This window comes from Heterocephalus glaber, unplaced genomic scaffold (genome assembly GCF_053883595.1).
Source record: "Heterocephalus glaber isolate CG9 unplaced genomic scaffold, H.glaber_assembly_v1.0 deba00001446, whole genome shotgun sequence".
In the NCBI taxonomy this organism is placed as follows: Eukaryota; Metazoa; Chordata; class Mammalia; order Rodentia; family Bathyergidae; genus Heterocephalus; species Heterocephalus glaber.
The window spans coordinates 3406054-3427896 of record NW_028258298.1 but is presented as its reverse complement, the minus strand read 5'-3'; the positions used below and the strand labels follow the sequence as shown (position 1 = coordinate 3427896).

The following is a 21843-nucleotide window of genomic DNA, read 5'->3' as shown; positions in this document are numbered from 1 at the left end:
GAGGGAGAGTTCAGGGCTGATAGACTTGATGTGAGCCACAGCCGGGAGAACAGATGTGTAGAGAGGGACGGAGAAGGACAGAGTCAAGTCACACCCAGAGTGGACGCTGGAGGAATGAGGGTTCTGAGACGATTCTGGCTGGCGGAAGGCTTCTTGAAGGAGCGGGACAGCTGAGGTCAAGGGACACAATGGAGCTGCCGTTGACATTCCTCATCCTACAAAGCTTGTGTCTCTCTCTCTCTCTCTCTCTCTCTCTCTCTCTCCCCCCTCTCTCTCTCCCTCTCTCCTTCTCTCCTAGGGATTAAATATAGGGCCTTCACATTGAACTACATTCTGCTCTTTTCCCGCTTTTTACTTTGAGCCAAGTCCTCACTGAGTTGCTAAGCCCCTCAGGCTGGGCTCCGATTTATGCCCCTCCTGCCTCGGCCTCCTCCCAGAGTGCTAGATGACAGATGTGAGCCAGTGCACCTGGCAGCTTCGTTGACTTCTAGGCAACACTATTTACCGATGGAGTTAAAGGAGTTAACATCAGCTGTGAATGGCTAATGGGAAAAAAACAAAACATGCAACTTGATATGTAGTGATTTCCTTCCTTGTTGATTCCAGAAACATAATGAGCTCACAGATTCTGAGGAAGGGGATTACACAGAGATCAATGCATTCATCTCGAGTTCACTAATGTCAACCAAGGGTCAATGAAGGCCCCTCAAAATAAAAAGAGGCATTTTCCTCAAGGAATAGTCTATTTCCTGAAATGGGGGAGGAAGGAGAGGAAGACCTTGGACTACAGGGATCAAATCAAAAGAAGGATTCAGCCACAACAAATTTAATAATCTAAAAATGTTCATCAGGTCTGAAAAGAATTTATTAGAAGTTATGAGAGTTAAGTCAGAGTTCTAACCTTGTGCTACTTTCTCTTTCAAATTAAGCAGACTAGGAGATGTTCCCCAAAGACAGGGGAGAAAAGAGAAGTTTTTCAACAAGTACATTAAAATCACTTGAGATATAACCTAAAGACTAAGCAACTTGCCTTTTAAATGTGTGGATTCAAACCATTCATCTACTCTCTTCCAACTATAGGGGAAAGCAGCGGGAGTCGGCAGCCTTGTAGATGATAGGAAATATCACCCTTATGATATCTGAAAGTATCCTGCCACTTAGGGACCCTTGGCGGTGGCAGAGTGCCTCTTTCTAACTGTAAATAAACCTGAAAGTGCAAACACACAGGTCCTTTCCAGGCCTCCATGTGGTGTGGGTGTCTCCAATCAACCAAATCCGGCTCCTGGGCTCCAGTTCCCAGAACTGAAGTCACACCTATTCCACCCTTCCTTCCTCCCTCCCTCCTTCCCTCTCTCCCTTCCTTGCTTCCCTCTGCCTTCTTTTCCTCCTTCCTTCTTTCTAAACTGACAGATAATAATTGTATGACTCTATGGGATACAGTGTGATATTTTGGTTCATTCATACACTGTGTAATGAAAAACCCTGGATTTTTGGTTTATCCATCATCTCAAATATTTATCATTTCTTGTGATGGGAACCTTCAGAATCTTCCCTTCTATACTTTAAATTGTACAGTATTATTAACTATAATAATCACCATTCTGTGCAATAGAACACTGTAGAATAGGAAACACTTATTCCTCCTATCTGGCTGTGACTTTGAACCCGATTACCAGCCTCTCTCCACACCCGCTCTCCCCTACCTTTCCTAGCCTCTGGAAACCACTCTTATGCTCTTGATTTCTATTAGCTCAGCTTTTTTAGATCCCAACTCAGGGTGAAATCATGCAGGATCTGTCTGCACCTGGTTTGTCTCACTTAGCACTATGATCTCTAGGTCAATGTGGACACCTTTAAGAAGGGAAAGAGAAAGTCTAGGAGATACTAGAGCTGGGAGCTTTGGTTAGCTCAGAAAAGGGATGGAAAATGAGCATTTATTGTCCAGTATGTGCCAATCACAGTCATGTTCATCCTGTCATTGAACTTTTCTCACCAGCACTGAAGATGGAGGACTGCCACATGGGGCAAATGTGAGAAGGCACCTCAGAGAGACATTAACCATTCCGGTCACTCACAGGTGGGCAAGACACCAGGTAATGTCTTTCTGTCTTACATCCATTGTTAGGAGCATTCTGCATGGGGTGATTCTGAGGGGTGGAGTCACAAAGAGCAGAAGAGAGTACGTACGGCCACCTGTACCTCACCTGCACTTCAACTGCCTCACATCTGAGGAGAGGAGGTGAATAATATTCTCTTCCCTGGTCCTGCTTCCTCTGCAAGGTACGATCCATCTTGCCAGTACCCTGGCATCTTGATCTGAGTAGTCACTCTGCATTGGAGTGGCCTTATTCCACCTGCCCATGGCACATCTTCAGGGTACAGCTGTGTCATTCCCTGTACCGACCTCATGCCCAGCACAGGGTTGGCGACATATATCAGCAAGGAATGTGCAGTTCTGTGCCTGGTGAGGGAGGGACTCAAGCCAGCATCGCGCTCAGGGAGGTCAGTTTTGTCCATTTGTTCCCACATAGCCATATGGCACTGCTATGATTATTATTAACAGATAAGGAAATGCAGGCTCAGGAAGACAAAATGGTTTGCCTATGGGTTGGGGGCCAAGGCGGGCATTGCAATCTCTTTCCTGACCCCAAGTGCACCGCTGTTCTACACTTCCAAGGACCCAGCTCCTTATCAGAACCTGCCGAAGAAGCCATGGTCTCACACAACAGGAGCTTAAAGTAAAGGCGAGAGAAGCATCTAGGGATGCTGTGGAAAGCACCACACTTGACGCCAACAGGTAGAGGGCCAACATAGGATCGGGCAGCCGCAGGGATTCGCAGTGATCCAGGTTAAGTGGGGTTAATCGGGCAAAGCCAGGTGTCCTGAAGGAGGTGACATCGGAGTCCACAGAGCCAGCAGGTCTGCAGTGCTGAGCTGCTCAGTGAAGAGCCTGCTATGCTCACTTGGAAGCAGTGTAATTAAGTCCTTTCCTGGCAGCTGCGAGCTGAGCCTGCAGGTTGCCCTCCCCGCCGGTGTGTCGCCAGCGCCCCCCGGTGCCCAGAGGAGGGAGCGAGCAGGCTGGGGGCGGGAGAGCTGGCACCGCAGCCACCCAGGCGCCGCACCGGGAGCTAGCGTTCAAGCCAACTTCCGAACCGCACGCTGTGAAGCAGCTCGTTTAGTCCAAGCAGTGAGCCTTCCCTCTTCTCTTGTTCCTGGCTGGAGCCAAGAGCCAGCTTCTGTCCCTGGGCGTGCCCTTCTAAACGCCTGCTGTGGATTGAAGGCCTGCAGCCTACTCTGAGGAGGAGGGCGCTTGCAAGGCCCGGCAAGGACCCTGTGCAGCCAGCGCAGCCTGCAGGCACTCCTTGGAGAGCCCGGGCTGGGCTCCAGAGCTCCGCGCTCTGGAGCTATGGATGTGGTGAATTGGCCTGGCTTTGTGTGATTGCGCATTTCGTTCTGTGGATTTCTGTTTCTCCATGTGCAAAACAAATACTGGCTCCTACTGGAGCTGACCAGTGTGTCACACGCCCACGGCCCTCCCTCCGCCTCAAGGACAGTGCTATTTGCACACATCCTCTCTGGTATCGCTTCCCATTCCCTATTTCTACCCGGAATCAGTAATAAAGAATTGGATGGGTTAGTGGGCTAGATGGTTTATTTAGATTAGAAAATGAAGACAGAGACTTTCACTGAACTCTCCCTGCCTGCAGTGTTGGACTCTGTTTTAAGAACAATCAGTTTTCCCCCAAAGGTGAGCAGCCCTTCTGTTTCCCAATTTAGTGACATTCAACACATATTTATTCAATGACTCTCACAGGAGAAGTGATGTAGGGCCCTGTCCCCCACCCCAGGAATAAGCTGGAGAGGCAGCCACGTGCATCTCAGTCCCGGAGGACAGAGTTTATTTTTGCTGTGCTTGCACTCTGTAAAATGATGTAGGAGTGTAGAGGAGCACTGTAGGGAAGCAGGGAAAGCAAGCTGAGTTGCTAGAGTGTTGGGAGAGTGGGGAGGGGCAGGCTTGTGGGCTGCGCTGTGTTGTCCGTGCAGATGCATACAGGGGCACAGTAAAGATCTAAACACACTGCGTTGGATAGCCAGAGGCCTGGACATGCAGAGCAGCAGGGAGCCCCTCTCACTCGGTGTGCAGAAAGGCTCCATGCAGGCGGTGTGTCACTGTCAACATCAGGGGAGAATGTCCACATCCCCATTGAGGCAAGCTATGGAATAAAACTGAATGAATGGCCCCATTCATTCATTCATTCATTTGAGATACAAAGAGAATTAGTACCCAGTCCTCACCCCAGAGGAAATCAAAAGGGGCACAAACAGGAGCGCACAGGGGAGCAAAAACTCCGGGAAGTGTTTTCCTAATTAACAATTAGTGAGTGCTTCCCATCCTGACAGCTCCTTGTTTATAAGCAACCTGTCAGTTAAAAGTGTTATTATTTATTATTCATACATTTATTTACTCTGTATCTATACAGCTTACTGGAGAACTGAAAGGGAACAACAAAGCAAGATCAAAGAAGAGGCCATTGTAAGTGGAAAGCAGAGAGGGGATTATATTAATTGGAAAACAAAGGAAGAATCTGAAAGCTTGGGGAAAAAAACTTTTAGCATAGGAATGAATCCTGATGCCTCCCAACAATACCACAGCCCCTCACCTGCAGGCCCAGGGCCCAGGCACTCACAGTAAGTGAGGGTGCTGCAGGTTTGGCTTTGCTTTCTTCCTTCCAGCAGCATGCTTTGCCTGCTGTCCCCTCCTGCCCTTGGACTGGGCTGACACCAGCCAGGTCTTACCCGCAGGAGAGGTGCTATCCAGCTCCCACCCTTCCTGTGTGCCAGAGATCTGGAAGCTTGGACAGCACCCCGAGGGGAAGGAGCTTGGCTGATAGTCAGGATGCCTGTCCAGTGGTATTCTCCCTCTCTCTCTCTCTTCCCCCCCCACTTCTCCCTCCCTCTTCCTCTTTCCCTTCCCTTCTTCCTTCCTTCCTTCCTCCCTCCCTCCCTTCCTCCCTCCCTCCCTTCCTCCCTCCCTCCCTTCCTTCTTTTTCAGTACAGGGGATTGAATCCAGGGCCTTCTTGCTGAGCTACATCCCTAGCCTTTTGTTTTCTATTTTGAGACAGGATCTCTGCTAAGTCTGCGCCTTGATCAGGCTGGGCTGAAGCAAGTGCTCCTTCTGTCTCAGCCTCCTAGAGTAGTAGGATTACAGGCCTGTGCCACCACACCCGGCTTTCTTGAACTCTTGTTAGAAATCCGGCCACCATGGAAAGACTCTTAAAGGATCAGAAACAGCACACCATGGACAGGAGAGAGAGTCAGAGGCTCACCCCAGGAGGACACCATCCGCTGGCTGGCCTCTGGTGTCGCAGAAGCAAGGAGCAGCTCTTGGTTGCCCACCTTGTTGGTTCTTGGCTCCCCATTTGCTGATGAATGATTTAGTCCAGCAAGACCCAAAACACAAAACTAGACCAGAAACTCAGCTCTTACCTATTGCTGCCATCACCACCAAATTTTTTGCTCTTTGATCAACTCTGGACTTAAGTCCATAAGAAAAAAATAAATCCCCTTGTCAGTTCCTTCCCCCAACTTCATAGAGCATTAAGTCCACCTATTATATATATATATATATATATATATATATATGTTGCATTAAAAAAATACTATGGAAAGCCATGAACTTTTGTTTATGTGGGTCTTGTAATGCAACTCACTGCCTTTAATACCCTTTTCTTGGGCTTAATCCAAAAACAAACATTCTGTGAGGAAAATAAATGAGGGAATTTGAGATAGAAGTTTTCAACAAAAATCAGACCTTTTTTCTTTTACAAAATGTGCTGAGGTTAAAAACAAATAGGCAATGACACAAATCACCTTCTGTGCAAGAAAGGATCTCACAGAGTGCCCTGTACATTTTCATGCATTTCACTTTGAAACAACCCTGAGCAGGGACAGTGGGGCAACAAGGGGTTAAACGCTCTTTTCTTTTTCACCACTGCTCTGGGGAGGCAGAAGAACCCTGGTCAATAGACAGATATATTGACTTGTTATTATTTAAAGTTGTTTAACCAGGTAGAGATAAACGAAAGCTTTCAGCAGCTGAACTACCACACAAATCACAATTAAGGTGGCATATGTGTTTGGAAGACGTAAAATCAATTCCCGCGAAGATAATGTTTTAGTCTCTATTTGAACTTGAAAACAGAAGTAAATTTTCAGCAGCAACAGCTGGGCTTGTTCCATCTAGGAGGCTCTCTATTAACTGTATAAGAAGGGCTTTTATTACAGCTTCTAATGGTTTTCCTCTATGGTTTTGTCTTCATCAAAAAAGCCAAATTGATTGCTGTGGTGCTGTTTACTGATGTGGCTGGGAGGACACAGGCAGCTGGGGGCTCACCCACCCAGCAGCAACGGGACCTCCCCCTCCCTGCCTGCTCCCATTGCCTTAGAGGACAGAACAAAGCATTCTGGGGGCTCTAGTGTGGCTGGGCTGGGAGGAGGGATGCTCTTTCCAGTCTCACTCTTTCCTTGAGCCTTTCCTGAGCTGGCTGGGGCAGGAACATGTGCTTTGGATAGGCAGGGGAACTGTGCCCCTGGAACAGGTTTTGTGATTATCACCCACCAACATTTCTCCTGTTGAGATACGCTCTCTAAAGACTACTCCTCTTCCATTTAACGTTGTAATGATATGACGTGTGTGTGTGTGTGTGTGTGTGTGTCTGTGTCTGTGTGTTCCTTTCAATTCTATCCTGTACTTCTGGAGGCAGGGATCATTTTGTGCCACTCCACTCTTTATTGGATCTAGTGCAGTGCCAGTACTCAGTAGATAACCTTAAAAGAAGGTTATGGCTGTTGGAGTCTACTGGTCTGAAAGCCTAGATCAAACCCTCCTTCTCACTGAGTTGGCCTTTTCTGTTGTTACTCCCTTGGTTCATGGGAAATATGCCAGGTGGATGCTTCTCCCACGCTGAGTTCTCTCAGTCCTGAGGTGCCATAGAAAAGCCCAGTGTAAGCTGGGTGGGAGTGTGGGTGGGCAGAGGGTGCCCTCTTAGGGCTTGCTTCTAAAAGGAAAACTATGCCAAGGAGTAGAACTTTGACTTGACCAGAACAGGAGGGAGACACAAAGGTCCCGCAGTACTAGGAGACCAGCACTGATCAGGAGAAGTAAGGGAATCAGAAATGGACCAGGAGCCTGAGAACTGGGACAGAAACTTGGTCTCTAGCTCATTGTAAAATAAAGGCAAGTCTCTGGCCTCTGTCTTGTAGATGTCTTGACTAAAAAGTATGAACAGTGATGCCCAAACTTCTTAAAATATGAACCAACACAGAAATATAAAATTTGTATTACTATACAAGACACACAAAGATAGTATCATAGATGCCGCCTTCTCAGTATTTCTTGCATCCATAGGATCCTTTGAACCCCTCAGCACCTCCTGCATCAGATACTTATGACCACTAACAGGGACCACGCAGAGACCCCCACTTCCCCGCCTGCTGGGTCTGGCATTCTTCCCTTCATTCTATCCAGTCCATCTCTACAAGGCCTCTGCCCAAGAACTGTTTTGTCATGCTACTTGGGCCAGGCACTGTTGGAGGTACTGGGAATTAGCGGCCACACCGACTGGCTGCTGTGGAGGAGCAGAGTGTGGTGCATGTTGATAGGAAATATGCTACAGCGGCGAATAGAGGATAGATACAGGACCAGTGATGGATGGAGAGACAAAAGTGGAGGGATCGATCAGTAGATACATACATACATAGATTTTTTTCCTTTTTTCTTTTTCTTTCTTTCTTATTTATTTTTTTATTGGCATTACTAGGAATTGAACCTAGGGCCTTTTTACATGTCCAGCCCCTTTTTAAGTTTTAATTGCTAAATTGCTAAGGCTGGCCTGGAACTTGTGATCTTCCTGCCTCAGCTTTCCCAAGTTATGGGAACGTAGGTGTAAGCTATCATGCTGGCTTGGATACATATTTGTATACAGACATACATTCACTATATTCATACACTTGTATAAATATATATATTTATACATTCACTATATTATTTAACTATAATTGTAGTTAAAATCAATAGTTCCCATTTGCTGAATGGAGCCATATTTGACTGAATAGGGACAATATTTTATAGCCCATTATCTATCTTTCTAGGCTGTAATTTTTATGGACCTCTTTCGTTTTGCTCAAAGTAGGAGGGAGGCTCTTCCTTCTTACTCATATGCACATGCTTTGCTGTGTACCCGAAGCCTGGAAGGACCTCTGTCCCCTCCCTGGCTCTTTCTCAGATGCAGTCAGGGTCCTGCACAGTCCAGCACCAGGCTCATGGAGCCAACACCACCAGCTCCTTCCTCCCAGAGAACATGGGCAGGGTCTGCACCGAAGAGCACACACTGCACTTTCTGGTCCTAACCCCAGATTGTCAGGAACTTGCTGCTGCTTTCTTCGAATAGACAGAGATCCTTGACCTCCTTTCTGGAAGCTCAAAGAGAAGGCAGATTTACAAGAGACTTAAATGACCTGCTCTTGAGTTTTGTGAGGAGTCCACTGTGTTTTGAAACATGAAGTCAGCTCTGAGGCCAGGGGACAACTTGGCATGGAACTGGGAAAGAGCATGCATGTTGAATGGGGTGGCCTGTCTTGTCTGTCCTTCTTGTCACTCTGGCCTGGGTGTGAGCTTCAGCCAGGCTGATGCTTCCAGAGGTGTTTTTGAATACTAGGCGTCAATGAACTCGAAGCCCCCACTTGTGATTTCAATACACATGTGAGTAACAGCATCCTGCCTGGCCTCCTCTCCCCACCTTCTCCCTCTCCTTGCACAGGCTGCCCTTGGTCTGGTCCTGCTGCAGAGAAGGGTCTTCTGAAGCAGAATGTGCCCCTGCAGCCCTCATCAGTGCACTATTACCCAGCTGACTCTCAGGACTACATTCTTACTACCATTGCAATTTCTGCTTCTCTTCTCTCACTCTTCCTCAGCACTTCCAAATTTCTTAAGGCAAGAATTAGAAAAAGGAAGAGGGGCAGGCTGAAGCACATTGAAACTGCCCACAGAACAGAGATCAATCCAGGAAAGAGGGAGGCAGGGACAATAGGGAATTTCGATAGTAACTCAGCAAGGCACTGACATCAAAAGGGACACATTCAAAGGAGCAGACTGACTGGGCACACAAGCTGCAAAATATGAGACAGAGAGCAATTACAAATGGAGCTGTCCATGCTGCCTGAGCACAGAGATTAACACTGGCTGCATCAGGAGGAGAACCAGTGCCTTTGTATCTGCAGACCTCCATTGAGTCCTTTTACTGTCTTAGCTGACTTAATCATGCAGCAACTATTTCTCTAATAAGCTGATTCCCCTGAGACCTTTGGTGACAGAGATAGTAACAGAAGTGATTTGGTCTTGTAACCAGAGCAACTGTCCTTGTAAATCCACCATGTAGGGAACAAGATCACGAGTAAAAGATGTAGGCTCCAGGGACACCCAGCCTGCTTTATTCCTCAGGGACAGCAAATCTAGAAAGCACCTGTACTGGCCCAGGCAGCAGACTTCCTCTGTGAGCTTGGACTTGGTTTGCTTATACTCACAGGTCTGGAACAGGATATGGAGAAAGGAGCTTGGAGTGGATATTACGGAACCCATTGGAGCTGGGCATGTGTTTTATTGCAGGTGGCCTCAACCACAAATCAGAGAAGGTGATAGTTCTTCAGAGCCAGCCCTTACACTAGGCCTTCCATGCCATTACATGTGGTAGATAAGGCTGGTTTGGAAGAAGGGAAAGACAGGATAGAGAAGGAGGAATGCCATTAACTGAGTGGCTCCTGCTTTGTGACAGGCAAAGAGTACGCCAGGGAGTTTCACATCATACCTTCTCTGATACTCTCCACGGTGATGTCATGGAGCGAGCTGGGACTAGCTTTATGTTATAGGTGTGTGAGTTGAGGCTGGTGGAGATTTACTACATGCTCTCAGGCACATACACAGGCTTGGCAGAACCAGAATTGGAACTTAGTTTGCTCTGTACTGACAGACTCTTGAGCATTGCATAGGGGGTCCTGGCCTCACATGGCTCTTGTGCAGATGGACATATCTGACAAGGCCACTTGGACATGGCCTGACAGCAGGGCTTTCTGCTGAGACCCAGCCCCCTTTTAGGAGGGCCTCTCTGGGATCATTGGGAAAACACTGAACAGAATTAAATGTAGATCTATATTCTGAAGTCATGTTCCTCCTAATCAGAGGTAGGTTGTCTGATGAGGCTTGGAAGCATAAAAACCTTCCTAGAATACGCAAGCAGGTGAACATCAGACTGTATGATATAATCACAGACAGGACTGTGTCTCTGTAATGCACAGGTAAATGATAAAAACAGAAACATGTTTAAATCCGCTCAGCTTGGGGTTTAGCTCTTCTCACATCACCCAGCAAGCAATGGTCTGACCCTTTGCATTAGACATGGGGAGTGCCAAGTCCCACCTGGGAGTGGGACAGCTGTACCATCTCCCCCTTCCCTGCTAATTCATCTGCTACTTCCTGCCTGTCTAATCAGAGACTTGCTCTCTACTCTTCCGTCACAACAAGCAATAAGGGGAGCACCTTTGAAAGGCAAAAATCAAGATACAGAGGAAATGGAGGATGAGAAATGAAGTTGCAGGTGGACGATCCAAGGAGCCAAAGTTCCTCTGGAATTAAAGTGGGAGGCAGAGAAAGGAAATCAGGCGTCCCTTGTGGATGGCAGTGGATATAATTAGATGACTCAGGAAAATGCTGATGATGCTGAAACATCTCCACCTGGATGTTCTGCAGATCCTAGAAATGGAATGTGTCAAAAACTGCACAGAACTGCATCAGACTCCTGTTTTCAGGATCATCCAGTTTCCATCCAGTTGGCTGAACTGAAAGTATGGAATACTTGCCATATTTGAAACTTCCATCACCTCAGCTTCTAGTGGCTTACATTAAGTTGACCCTCAAAAAGTCTTCCCAGCTTCTTTGCTCCTTCCTAGTCCTGCTCATCCTGTTTCATCTGATTTAGATGTTTCCCTCTTGCTATCTTGATTGACGCCCAATTAACCTTCCCTGATGCTTGGGAGATCTTTCTAAATTGTAAACCCAGTCTAGTCAGGCTCCTGATGAAGTCCTTCCTGTTTTTATTGTTTGTTTTGGGGCAGATCCCAATGTCTCAGCATTTCCTGTAAAGATTTTAGGGAAACATTGGACCTTGTCCAACCTCCAACTTGTCATCTGCCCCATAGCCTCTCATGCACTTCCTGGGCTTGGGTTTCTCTGCAATTGCAGTTTCTTGACCTTGTTGTGCTTCTCGTACCTCCATGTGTTCACCAGGAATGATCCTCTTCTGTTGCTCACTTGCTCTTTATTCTCCCGATTCTTGGCTAATTTCTTCGCTCCTTTAAAATTCTACTCCATGTCCCCTCTTCTGGAAGTGTGCCTGGATGTGTACTGTCTTTGTATGCTTACTGGGCTTTTCTGGCCCATGCACAAAATCTACTATGTTGTACTAAACTTTTATATATACTGGAGATGGAACTCAGGGCCTTGTGCTTGCTAACCGTGTGCTTTATCACTGAGCTACCCCTCTTCCACCCATAGCTCATGCTATAATGCTAACCTGGGCTAGTACTTTCTACAAGATAAACATTCTGCTTCCCAGCTTGTATCCACTGTACCTCTCTTCTATGAGCTATACATGTTTCTTGGACTGAATATTAGATTCTACTCCATTTTTCAATGCTTCTGTGGTATTCTATCCAGAAACCTTACTGGTGCCATTTTCCAAGCTCATGTCCTTGAATAATGGAAGACTCAGAAATATGTTCCTGCTTTTTGAATTTCTATCAAGAAATAACATATGAAATATGATTTTTATTTTATAAGGAAGAAAATGCAGTCCAAATGTTCTTTTACAGAAGCTCAGGAAAGTGAGAACACAGAGGGGAACCCTGAGGGAAGATAAAAGAAAAAGCTAATGTTGATTTTACAACTAACTAATTTGCACCAGGTTCTATGCTTCCACTCTTGCCTGTTTTCATCTAAGAATCTAACTCTCAAAGCTGATCTTGTAAGATGGCTATTATGAGCATCATGTTGCCAAAGATGAGACTGTACTTCAGAGGAGAGAAATACGTCCAAGACAAAACAACTCATCACTTGTGAGCACATAATTTAAAAGTAAGTTTCCTCAAACTACATCACACTATGTTTCTGAAGAAAATACGTGGTGTGAGGACTCCAACTAAATGAAAGAAAATATGTCTCATAGGAGATAGCAGTTAATGGAAAGGTAAAAGCTATAAATATTCCTATCTTTGAAACAGGAGATGCTTTTAAACACTTAAATGCAAATAAGGTAGTTATTGCATTCCAAACCACTGTGCTCTGGGCAAGTCTTGTCTGGAGAAGCTTAGTTCAGGGGCTCATTCATCAGTCCACACTTGACCTGTACTGACAGCCTTCAGTCCGTGGCCAGCTCCCAGTCATGGGCTCCTCCTTCCCCCCTCAGCCAGGCTCATGGTGCTTTGACAACTAAGCGAAGATAAGATGCAAAGTAATCCTGCCTAGGAATGAAATTTTATATATCTAGGCACATTTGACATTCTAGGTGTTACTTCGTCCCTCCGGGAGGTCTTGTATCAGCCTTCTCACCAGCTGCAGTTTTGCTGCTTGCCCATTTATAGGTTTAACTCTGCTCATGGTTCTCATTCAACAGGTACTTATTTACTCCACCATATATTGTTGAACACAGAATTCTCTATAGTCCTCTTATTCTGTTTATTTTTGTAGTAATGTGTCTGCACACTGTGTCTACTGCCTGTCTTAGCTGTTTACACACAGCTTTTTATCTCTGGGAAAAAAATAGGTGAAAATAAGGAAGCCTCCTAATTATCTCCCAGTATTTGTTCTGCAGTCTGCAACCAGAACAGACATGAGATTTTCTCATATCTCTATCATAATGCTTGCCATCTAATACTGTAATTTTTTCTTTTTATACAACTTATTTTCAAATTGTAAATGTGAACTCTTTCAGGGAAGTCTCTGACTAAATGTGATGCATAAGTGGTGAATACATAAATGGTGGAAAAGTAAGGAAAAGCAAGAGGTTTCCTAACAGATAGATAAATGTGTCTAAAGAAGATAGCATCATTTGTATTTTTAGAGTTTTGGTTTTTCAAAATTGGTCATGGGATTTGATACCAATTAATGTCACTCTCTGATTTTCATCAAAGTAAGTAATTGATCCAACAGCAAACCAAACTGTAGAAAAAAGGGGTCCTGAGCAGTTGGGGTCTCTCTTGTCTGTTTCTGCATTCATTTGCTATGTGTTCATTACATGACTGCCACCTGAGTGTAAGAAAGGTAAGCATCATATATTCTCTTCTGCGTTTTTTCATTTGTTTTTCAATTCTCCATTCATTTTCTACTCTGATTCACCTTGTTAAGAAAAAGTATACTCTTAATATGTCTCCACAAGTACTTTTATATGTATATGCTTTGAATAGGGTATATTTTGGGTGAGGATAACGAAAATACATCCAAGTGTTTAGCTGCCATGTTTAAGAATAACTAGACAGCCTCTCTTGTAGAATAGAAAGATAACAGCTAAGATTCCATTACCTTGAAGTGGCTTGGGAAATAGGTATGTCTGCCAAAGGCTAGTTGGAGAATGCTTGGAAGATGGATTGACAGGCAGGGAATGGATAGATCTCTTAAGTAAATAGGTGGGGAACAGTCATGTTAGGAAGGTACATGATTGTATAGAGAGAATTAGGGTTATCTAAATGGGGAAATAATATGTGAATGGCTAGGTGAGTGGTTCACTGATGGAAGAATAAATTGGTACACTGATGTTTGATGGAGTTGAGTGACCAGATGAAATAAAAGGCCAGTGAATTCCTATGACAGCAAAAGAGCACATGACTGGATAAGTGTGGTATGAACACAGAAAGGGATGGTTAGGTGTAGAGGGGGAAATTATAATGAGAAGGAAGGAAGAAAAGAAGGGAGCCAAGGGAGTAATGAAGGTTGGAGATGGCTACGGGGCGGGGGGCGGGGGGGCTGAATTCCGTTTCCTTGATAGGTCATGATTTTAAATTAAACCTGAGGAAATTGGAAACTCTTGATCATGGTTACCTAGAATTTCTAGGGTTTACTTGCCACTTCGATTCCCCAAGAGAATGTATCTAGTCTAGCAAGGATCTGTGTTTCATGCCCTGGATCAGCCCTTGTCTACAGAGGTAGCTGGCAAGAATATCAACCTCAACACTCTAGCTCAGGGTTTTTGTTTTGTTTCGTTTTGTTTTTTGTCAGAGATGCTATCTTGGCTGCGAAATTATCATCCATGTTCTGAGTTCTCAGCCACTGCCCCCAGATTTTATTTGAGGAATGCCTTGAGAAATCCAGTGTGATGATAAAGGGAGAGAGAGAGAGAGAGAGAGAGAGAGAGAGAGAGAGAGAGAGAGAGAGAGAGAGAGAGAGAGACGGAGGATTGGGCCACAAATGTTTGAACTGAAGTACAAGAGGGCATGTAGCTAACTTCACAAACGGTGCAGATGGGGAAGCCAAGGCTGTGAAGTCCAGGAGCCATCCAAGCTCCTGGCAGAACTAGAAAGGGTTCACAGAGATACAGGAAATTGATGAGAACCTGAGGTGTAAGAAAGAAATTAATATGCAATCCTGCAGGAAAGCAGATGAGTGTGTTGGAATTTTACTGGAAAAGAATGGTGTTTTGGAGTTGGTACCAGTCATGGAGCATGTGCTCCAGGGCCCTTTGTCATGTTAATTTTTGCATAGGTATTCCAGCAAAGGCTAAAATGAACAAAAATTAATCCAATGGCACATACTATCAGGCATGAATGTACATTGTCACCACTATATCTTCTCATGTTTATCCCTGTTAAAGTGGTTCTTACTCCAGTGGAATCAAGCAGCAGTGACTGTTATAGAGTAAAATGCCTAAATTGGACAGTATATGGTCACTGTTTTTCTGGAGCTTCAGTTCTGATTAGCCTAGGTCAATAAATAATTTAGGCTTTGAAGATGCAGAACCCTTTAAAATTATTTGTAAATAGTATAAATGATATGTAGATATAATGTGAAAAATGCTTAGACTCTCTCTCCCTCTGTGTGTGTATGTATGTTGGAGTGTGAGTATGTAGAGTGTGTATCTGAGAAGGGGAAAAGGATAAAGACAGAAGGAGAGAGGAAGAGAAAGACAGACCAACAGACAGACAGACAGTTTTTTGATTGCATCTACACCCCAAATCCTAAAACACAGAGAGTGAAAAGCATACCCTACTGCATTTTTCCATCCCTAGATCTCAAAAGCATGTCCTAATAAACAGTCCCCTAAAAGTTACAAACTTCTTCAAACTTTATTGATACACTGCACAATCACAACCATCTTGTATTCATCCCGAATTAGAAAAGGTTACAACTACAATGTAACATGCACAAAATTCAGGTAGTATATTCACCCTTAATACAATTATTGACAGAAATCAAGTCTTCATTAAATTTTGAAGGAAAAAATAAGAAAAAAGAAAAAGAAAAATAACTCTAGAAGGCTGACAAAGTCATACTCTTGTATTGTGTGATAAATTTTAAAGCATTTGAACATAGATTTGTTTGAAGGGTAATTGTGAAAATGGGCACACCCATTGTTTGACACAGCTATAACGGCACCATTGATAAGTCATATATATATTTTTTAATCTAGAGGACTCTGAACTTGACAGATACATTTTTGTACACCCACACATTCCTCACAACTGCACTTTACGTGTCACAAAAATTTCTGAAATGATTAAAAATGCTCCCTTTAACTAACACAAGGGCAGCTATTATTACTTATCATTGTTATTACTGATATCCTTATAAATCTGCCAAATAACATAGGATGCAGCCCCACCAGTGTGGTACAGGGGTCACAATCTTTCTTTATTCACCTAGTGGTGTGGAACAACTATGTGCCTTGAAAGGGCACCGCTGAAAGAAACAAAAAGGAATCTCTTTCAAACTGCTGGAAATTAGGCTTAGCTGACTAGTTTCAGGATGAAGACAATTGCATCTAATTAAGTCCACTCCACTTTCCTTTGGACTCCAAGTGTTCTGCACCTGAAGGCTAAATTGCACTGGATCAGCTATATCGTGTTGCCACATCTTTTAATTGCAAATCTATTTCTTCCTCCTTTCATTTACTTCTCTTCTCTTAAGTAAGAAATGAGGGAAATGAGACTGGCATTTTTATTTGTTTGCTTTTAATGATCATTAAGAGTTCTCATCATATGATATCTTTATAAAAACATTGTCTTCCTACTTGTACACCTGTGAAGTTTTACTGTAACTACTCAAACATATTTGTTTTAAAAGAAAGAGACAGGGAATCCTTGCATAATAGGACAGGAAGCAAGTGGATATGAGGAATAGGGATTGTGCAAAACATAAACAAAAGTTCTTGCTGCTGGAGAAGAAAGAAAATAAAATGCATTTTTCCAACAAAAAGTTTTATGTTGCTTCCCCTAAGAAACTAAACTTTTTTTTGGCTGCTTCTAGGTATTGCAAAGTGGATTTTTCTTGCCCTGGTGAGAACTCAGGGTCAACTGGGGAAGACACCCCCTTCACCAGATCTCCCCTCATCTTAAACCATCCTCCATTCCTCCTTCTATGATGCGACTGGTGACAGCCACATACAATAACAGAGAAGATGTGACCACTGGACCAGAAGCATCAACCATCAGTACTTAGTCAAACCGGATTCGGTTTCTAGCTGCTCCTGAGGCAAGGGCTATAATGGACTGTCTATGGGATCAGCTGCCCACTTAGGGGTTCTCTGCTCCTTCAGTGTAATAGTTCTTCCAATATAAGTAGAACTTGCTAACTGATCTTTGTTGAGAATATGCTAACCGGATTGCTACAGAAACAGATGCTCAAACTCAGCCCCTGGTGTGTGACTACTAGAGACTTTAAGCACACTTCACATGAGGTTGTGTGAACTAACTAACCAACATGTGAAGAGGAGTGGATTTCAGAGGAAGATGCCCAGGCACCTCTGCTACCCAAAGCCTTCTCTTTCCTTCTGTTCAACTGAGCACAGTTACAGTCAAAGACAGGTGCACTACTCTGTGCATAAAATGTGTGCATGTTTTCACAACCACTCCCCTCCATCTCCACCCTCCTCAATTAAAACAAGAATGAGAAAAACTAAATACACTTGTTTAGACTTGCAGATGACTGTATCAGGCACTTGACATTAAACTAGGGAAATAACAAGCTTGGTTGAAGCCTTAACACTAGCACTTTCATTGGCGTTACTTTGGTGGAATACATATGAACTCTGTCTCGAGAAGGGGAAGGGCTTCGGAATAACTGCCATGTTGCTGAATTCCTCTCACCTCAGCCTTATTTGGTTTTCTACCCATGTGAAAAACTCACAGCGAGCTCCAGGTTGCTCAGACTTATTTCTCTTTCCTGCCTGTACCCCCGCCCTGCCCCCACCGTTGACACCCTGAAAAAATCTGTCCAGCAGGCCTTATCCACCCACCCTCCATGTGTACTGCTGGAAAAGCATATGTAAGTGTGGATGTTGTCTTTAATAAACATTTGCTCTTCTGTTTGCTTCAAGATGTTGGGTAACAGCTACTGTCATATGGAGCCGTCCCCACCAAAGTCACTCAAATGACACAGAACCTGGAATATGTCTGTTGTGAAGAAGAGTCCCTTGCATGCCCAGTATCCCACTCTTCTTGGGTTTTATACACTTGATTTGCTGTATCCCAAACAAGGGGAGGCTGACCGTAGCATGCTTTTCTCTCTGAATCATGACAGGAATAGGTAATCACCAGAGATGCTTCCTAGCATCTAGTGGAAGGGGACAGAGCACAGTTCCATCCTTAGTGACCCTGAGACCAGCCTTGTGGGGTTTGCAAGGTTTTGATGATCTGGTTGCCCAAAGGAGGACAACCCCCTTACTTTAGAATGCATCTTGGAGTGAGAAACAGGCACAACTTGTCCGTTTCAAGCACCATGTTCCCCATCATCATGCAGCCTCCACATTTACCTTATTTCAAAGTAACAAACTTAGTATCAGTGGAACCTTCAAATGATGCATTTACTTCTCATGCAATTTCTGAAACCAACTCAACTCCAGATGTTGAGTGTTTTGATAGATCTGAAACATTTATGCCCAACCTTAAATTCTGACTTGGTGCATGCTCCTGCTCATGTCTGCCACTTGATTTTGGCACATCAATTATGTTCCCCGAATCTTGCTCCTCAGCAGTACACTAGGTAATGCAGATGTCCATTCACAGCTGGCAAGTATACTATTGATTTTGTCCACATCAATTCTACCTCTAATGACAATGCCTAACTTTTTGTTTGACAAAATAGCCTGGGCATATATATATATATATATATATATATATATATATATATATGAATATGTATATTTCGACACCGCAGCTGTCATGTTATGTTCATGTTGCAATAGTGACAAACACAGAAAGGCCACTTATACTGAAGGAAGAACACTTAAGCATCAAGGAAATAGAACTCTATGGAGCTTGTATTTATTATTTCTTAGAATGTGGACCTGAAAGGCTTTCCAGCGAAGGCAGGGTAGGTCTGTAGGAATATCACTATTGTACTTTATTCTCATCCTTCAGCAGGGAACTCTCTGCAGCACAACACAGTGCAGCTTCCACTGCTGCTTCTCTGAATCCCTGCTCCCTTGCTGATTGAGTCCTTCTTGTCCCAGGAGACCATGCAGAAAGACTGTGTCCACGCCTCTTTTTAAGCCAGATCTGTTTTGAACCTAAGAAGCTGGGGACATTCCTTCCCAAAGCCCCTTGAGAAGCAGCTTGCATCAGAGGAAATTGTGTCACTTACACTTTTCCCCTTCTGTTTGCAGTGTTGTGTTAATCAAGTGCTTGGAAATTAAGTCAGTTGCTCAAGTGCCCTCAGCTCAGAAGAGCTTTCTGAAACAAATACCACAGTTGTCAACACACCCGCCATGTAATTGGCCTCTATCAGCTTTTTACTGGGTAGTTTTCAAACAGATCAAACCAGAACTGGAGCAGAATAGAGCTGCTTAGCTGTAGTCATTGCACTTGGGAGCATGGACTGCCGTTTTTACATTGCAAAAAGAGAGGTGTTTTCTTTCACTTTCTCTCTAGTGAGGAAAGCCAGCATTGAAGAAGGTCCTGTATTCTCCTGACATGTGCTTTCATGAAAGGCTGATAGAAGCATAGAGCTTGGTACCTTAATCCTTCAATTATGCAAGAAGAAATTCAGTGCTCATCGAGGCTTCTCCAGGGCTAATGGTCTTCTCGCGGTTTCAGGAAACAGTCTCCTCTGGAAACAGTGAGTGACTGATATTTATATTGCTACTTTGGTCCGTCTGGTAACAGCATCTAATCTGGGTGGATGGGTTACCATATTCCAGAGTCAACGACACAGGGTATTGCTTTTCTGTGTTGTTAGCCTGTGAGATCATTGGCTTTCATATGAGATGTTGATATGCAATTTTGAAGATGCCAATGTCTACTGATGGTAGAGAAGAAATGAAAATAATGGGATAGATACACACAACATGATTAGAGATTAATATGATGATGAATTGGTAATGAGTATCAAGGAGAGAAATAGAAAGAAATGTTAGATAATTACATTGATAGATTGATAAACACTAAAGAGACTGTTAGAAAGACAGGTGGGTAGATAATTGGATGTAGAAATAAATCAGACAATTGAGTCGATGCATAATCACATGATTACTTTGATAGATAGCTTGATAAAACCTAAATAACCATCCATCTATTTATCATTTTTATGAGTTGCCCAGCATTTTTAAAAGAGAAGTACTATTCTTAATATGCTTCTCCCCTTTTTGTTTTTGTTTTTCTAAATTTTTAGTTGTGGGTTGCATGCACAGCCCAATCCTCTAATCCCCGCAGTCAGTGGAAGAAATGAATAGGACAGAGTGGCTGGCGAAGATGGCAAGATTTTATATATGTATGTGCATACACATATAGTATAGTGAGGTAACTATAAAATATGTGAACCCTTATAAAATTAGGTAATAAACATGGAAGAAAAGAGATGTACATTACATTCGGGAAAATGAATAAAAGCTTAAAAGACACAGAAAATAGGACACATGGATGTGACTCTTGCTGTGCACATTATGAGTAACTTGTGTCTTCAGGTTGTTTGTCATGAAACACATTTTTCTGCCCGTATGGAACTTATGGTTTGGGGTGTGTGTATGTGAGTGTGTGTAGATCGGTGGTAATGATAATAGGAAGAGAAGTAGAGGAAAAGGAAGGGCCAAGGTAGCAGGAGCAGATTCCATTTTTGGACACACCAGTGAATGAATGATTATCCTACACATGGTAGAACACTGCCCACCCCTCCCCCCAACCCTACTAATTCCAACCGGAAAAAACTCAAAATCCAAATACCCCCCCAAAAATCAAGGAGAACAGAAAGAAACAAAAGACCAAACTGGTTTGCCCTCCGCAGTGTAGATTAAAGTCTGTGATATGGAGAAGCAGACGTTGCTCAGAGGAACTATGGTTTCTTATCAAAACTTGATGAAGAAGTGAGCAAAGAGGGTCCCTGAGAGCCAGAGACAAGCCAGCGCTCTAGAGGCCGAGTTTACACCATCAATGACTGCTCCAGGCCCTGTGCAGGGGAAAGAGAGACAGACCCATTAGCATGTACCCAAAGGACACCATACACATTCCCTGACGAGCAAATGCACAGGCATGCTTCTCTGGGAGCATTCCCCCAATTTCCACCCACTCCACACTGACACTTCCAAATCTACATAAATGGAAAGTGCCCCTTGGGAGGACTTGGAAACTCAAGGGGGCAAGGCATTAGCATGCCTGGACCAGTACCACCTGCTCTGAATGGTAAAGGATTAAAAAAATAAATGTGTAGAGCTGAGGGTGATCATTTATGCTGTTGGGCCCAAAGGACAAGAGAGCAGTCAGGCTCCATGGTGAGGTAAACATGATGGCCCTTTATGTGCCTCTAACTGTCCTCTGTCATGGAATGGAACCAGTAGAGCCTGGGGTGAGTAGGAAGAAGATAGGCATGGGGGAAGAAAGGGTCCAGATGGGTGAGAAGTAGGTAAAAGTGGTAAGAAGGGTAGAGAGATGGGGATATTTTGTGGGCAACAGATGTCAGGGAGTGTACATGGCAGACTATTCATTGTCAACATGTATAATTTAGGTGTTGTGGAGAGTCTTCCCACACTCCTGAGAAAGGGTGAATAATTGTCCATGAGGGTCTATTCCAGCCATCAGTGCTGCCTCTCCCATGGCAAGGAGAAAGACTTGGCATTCCTGGAACTAATGACCCCTTGATGGGTCAGCCTCAAGGAATCCTCCCTTTATTTCTTTCTTCCTTCTGCCCTCCCTCTGGCCCTTCCCCACATCCCTTGTAAATCTTTCGTGGTCCACCGAGAAATGAGACCACAGAATCTGGGTGCTATTCTTTTCATTGTCCTCACTATGTCTCAGGAAGACAAACCCTGTGAGCTGGGATTGTCCTAATCTACAAGGGCTCAAGGAAGATGGGGCCTAACTCTATCTCTGTGTTCCTCCATCACCTTTATTTGCAAGCACCTAGGGTCATATGCAAGACTAGGAGCTCAGAAACAGAGTGTATGCTGGGGAAAGAAAAATTGTATATTGTCAAATGATTAAAAGCCACAGAGAGACAATTCTGTAAGACCAGTGACACAGGGAAGGAGATGCAGACAAAACGGCATGCCTACTCTGCCAGCTCAAGCTAGGAGTTCACTAGCTCTTTAAGAACATAC

At 44.1% G+C, this 21843-nt stretch overlaps 1 protein-coding gene across 10 annotated transcripts in view; it reads right to left on the bottom strand.

Annotated features, from left to right (window-relative positions):
• The window catches only part of Opcml (opioid binding protein/cell adhesion molecule like), a 1190405-nt gene that overhangs the window by 9813 nt on the left and 1158749 nt on the right, over positions 1-21843 (bottom strand). For 6 of the 10 annotated variants that reach the window (XM_087214240.1, XM_087214241.1, XM_004862651.3 and 3 more), the window contains one exon: positions 15363-20696. The exons of the other annotated variants lie outside the window; for them this stretch is intronic. In XM_087214240.1, coding sequence (XP_087070366.1) covers positions 20596-20696 — 101 coding nt within the window. In that variant the 3' untranslated portion in view covers positions 15363-20595. Of the gene's footprint in view, positions 1-15362; positions 20697-21843 lie in introns of those variants that run through there. 10 annotated transcript variants of the gene reach the window in all.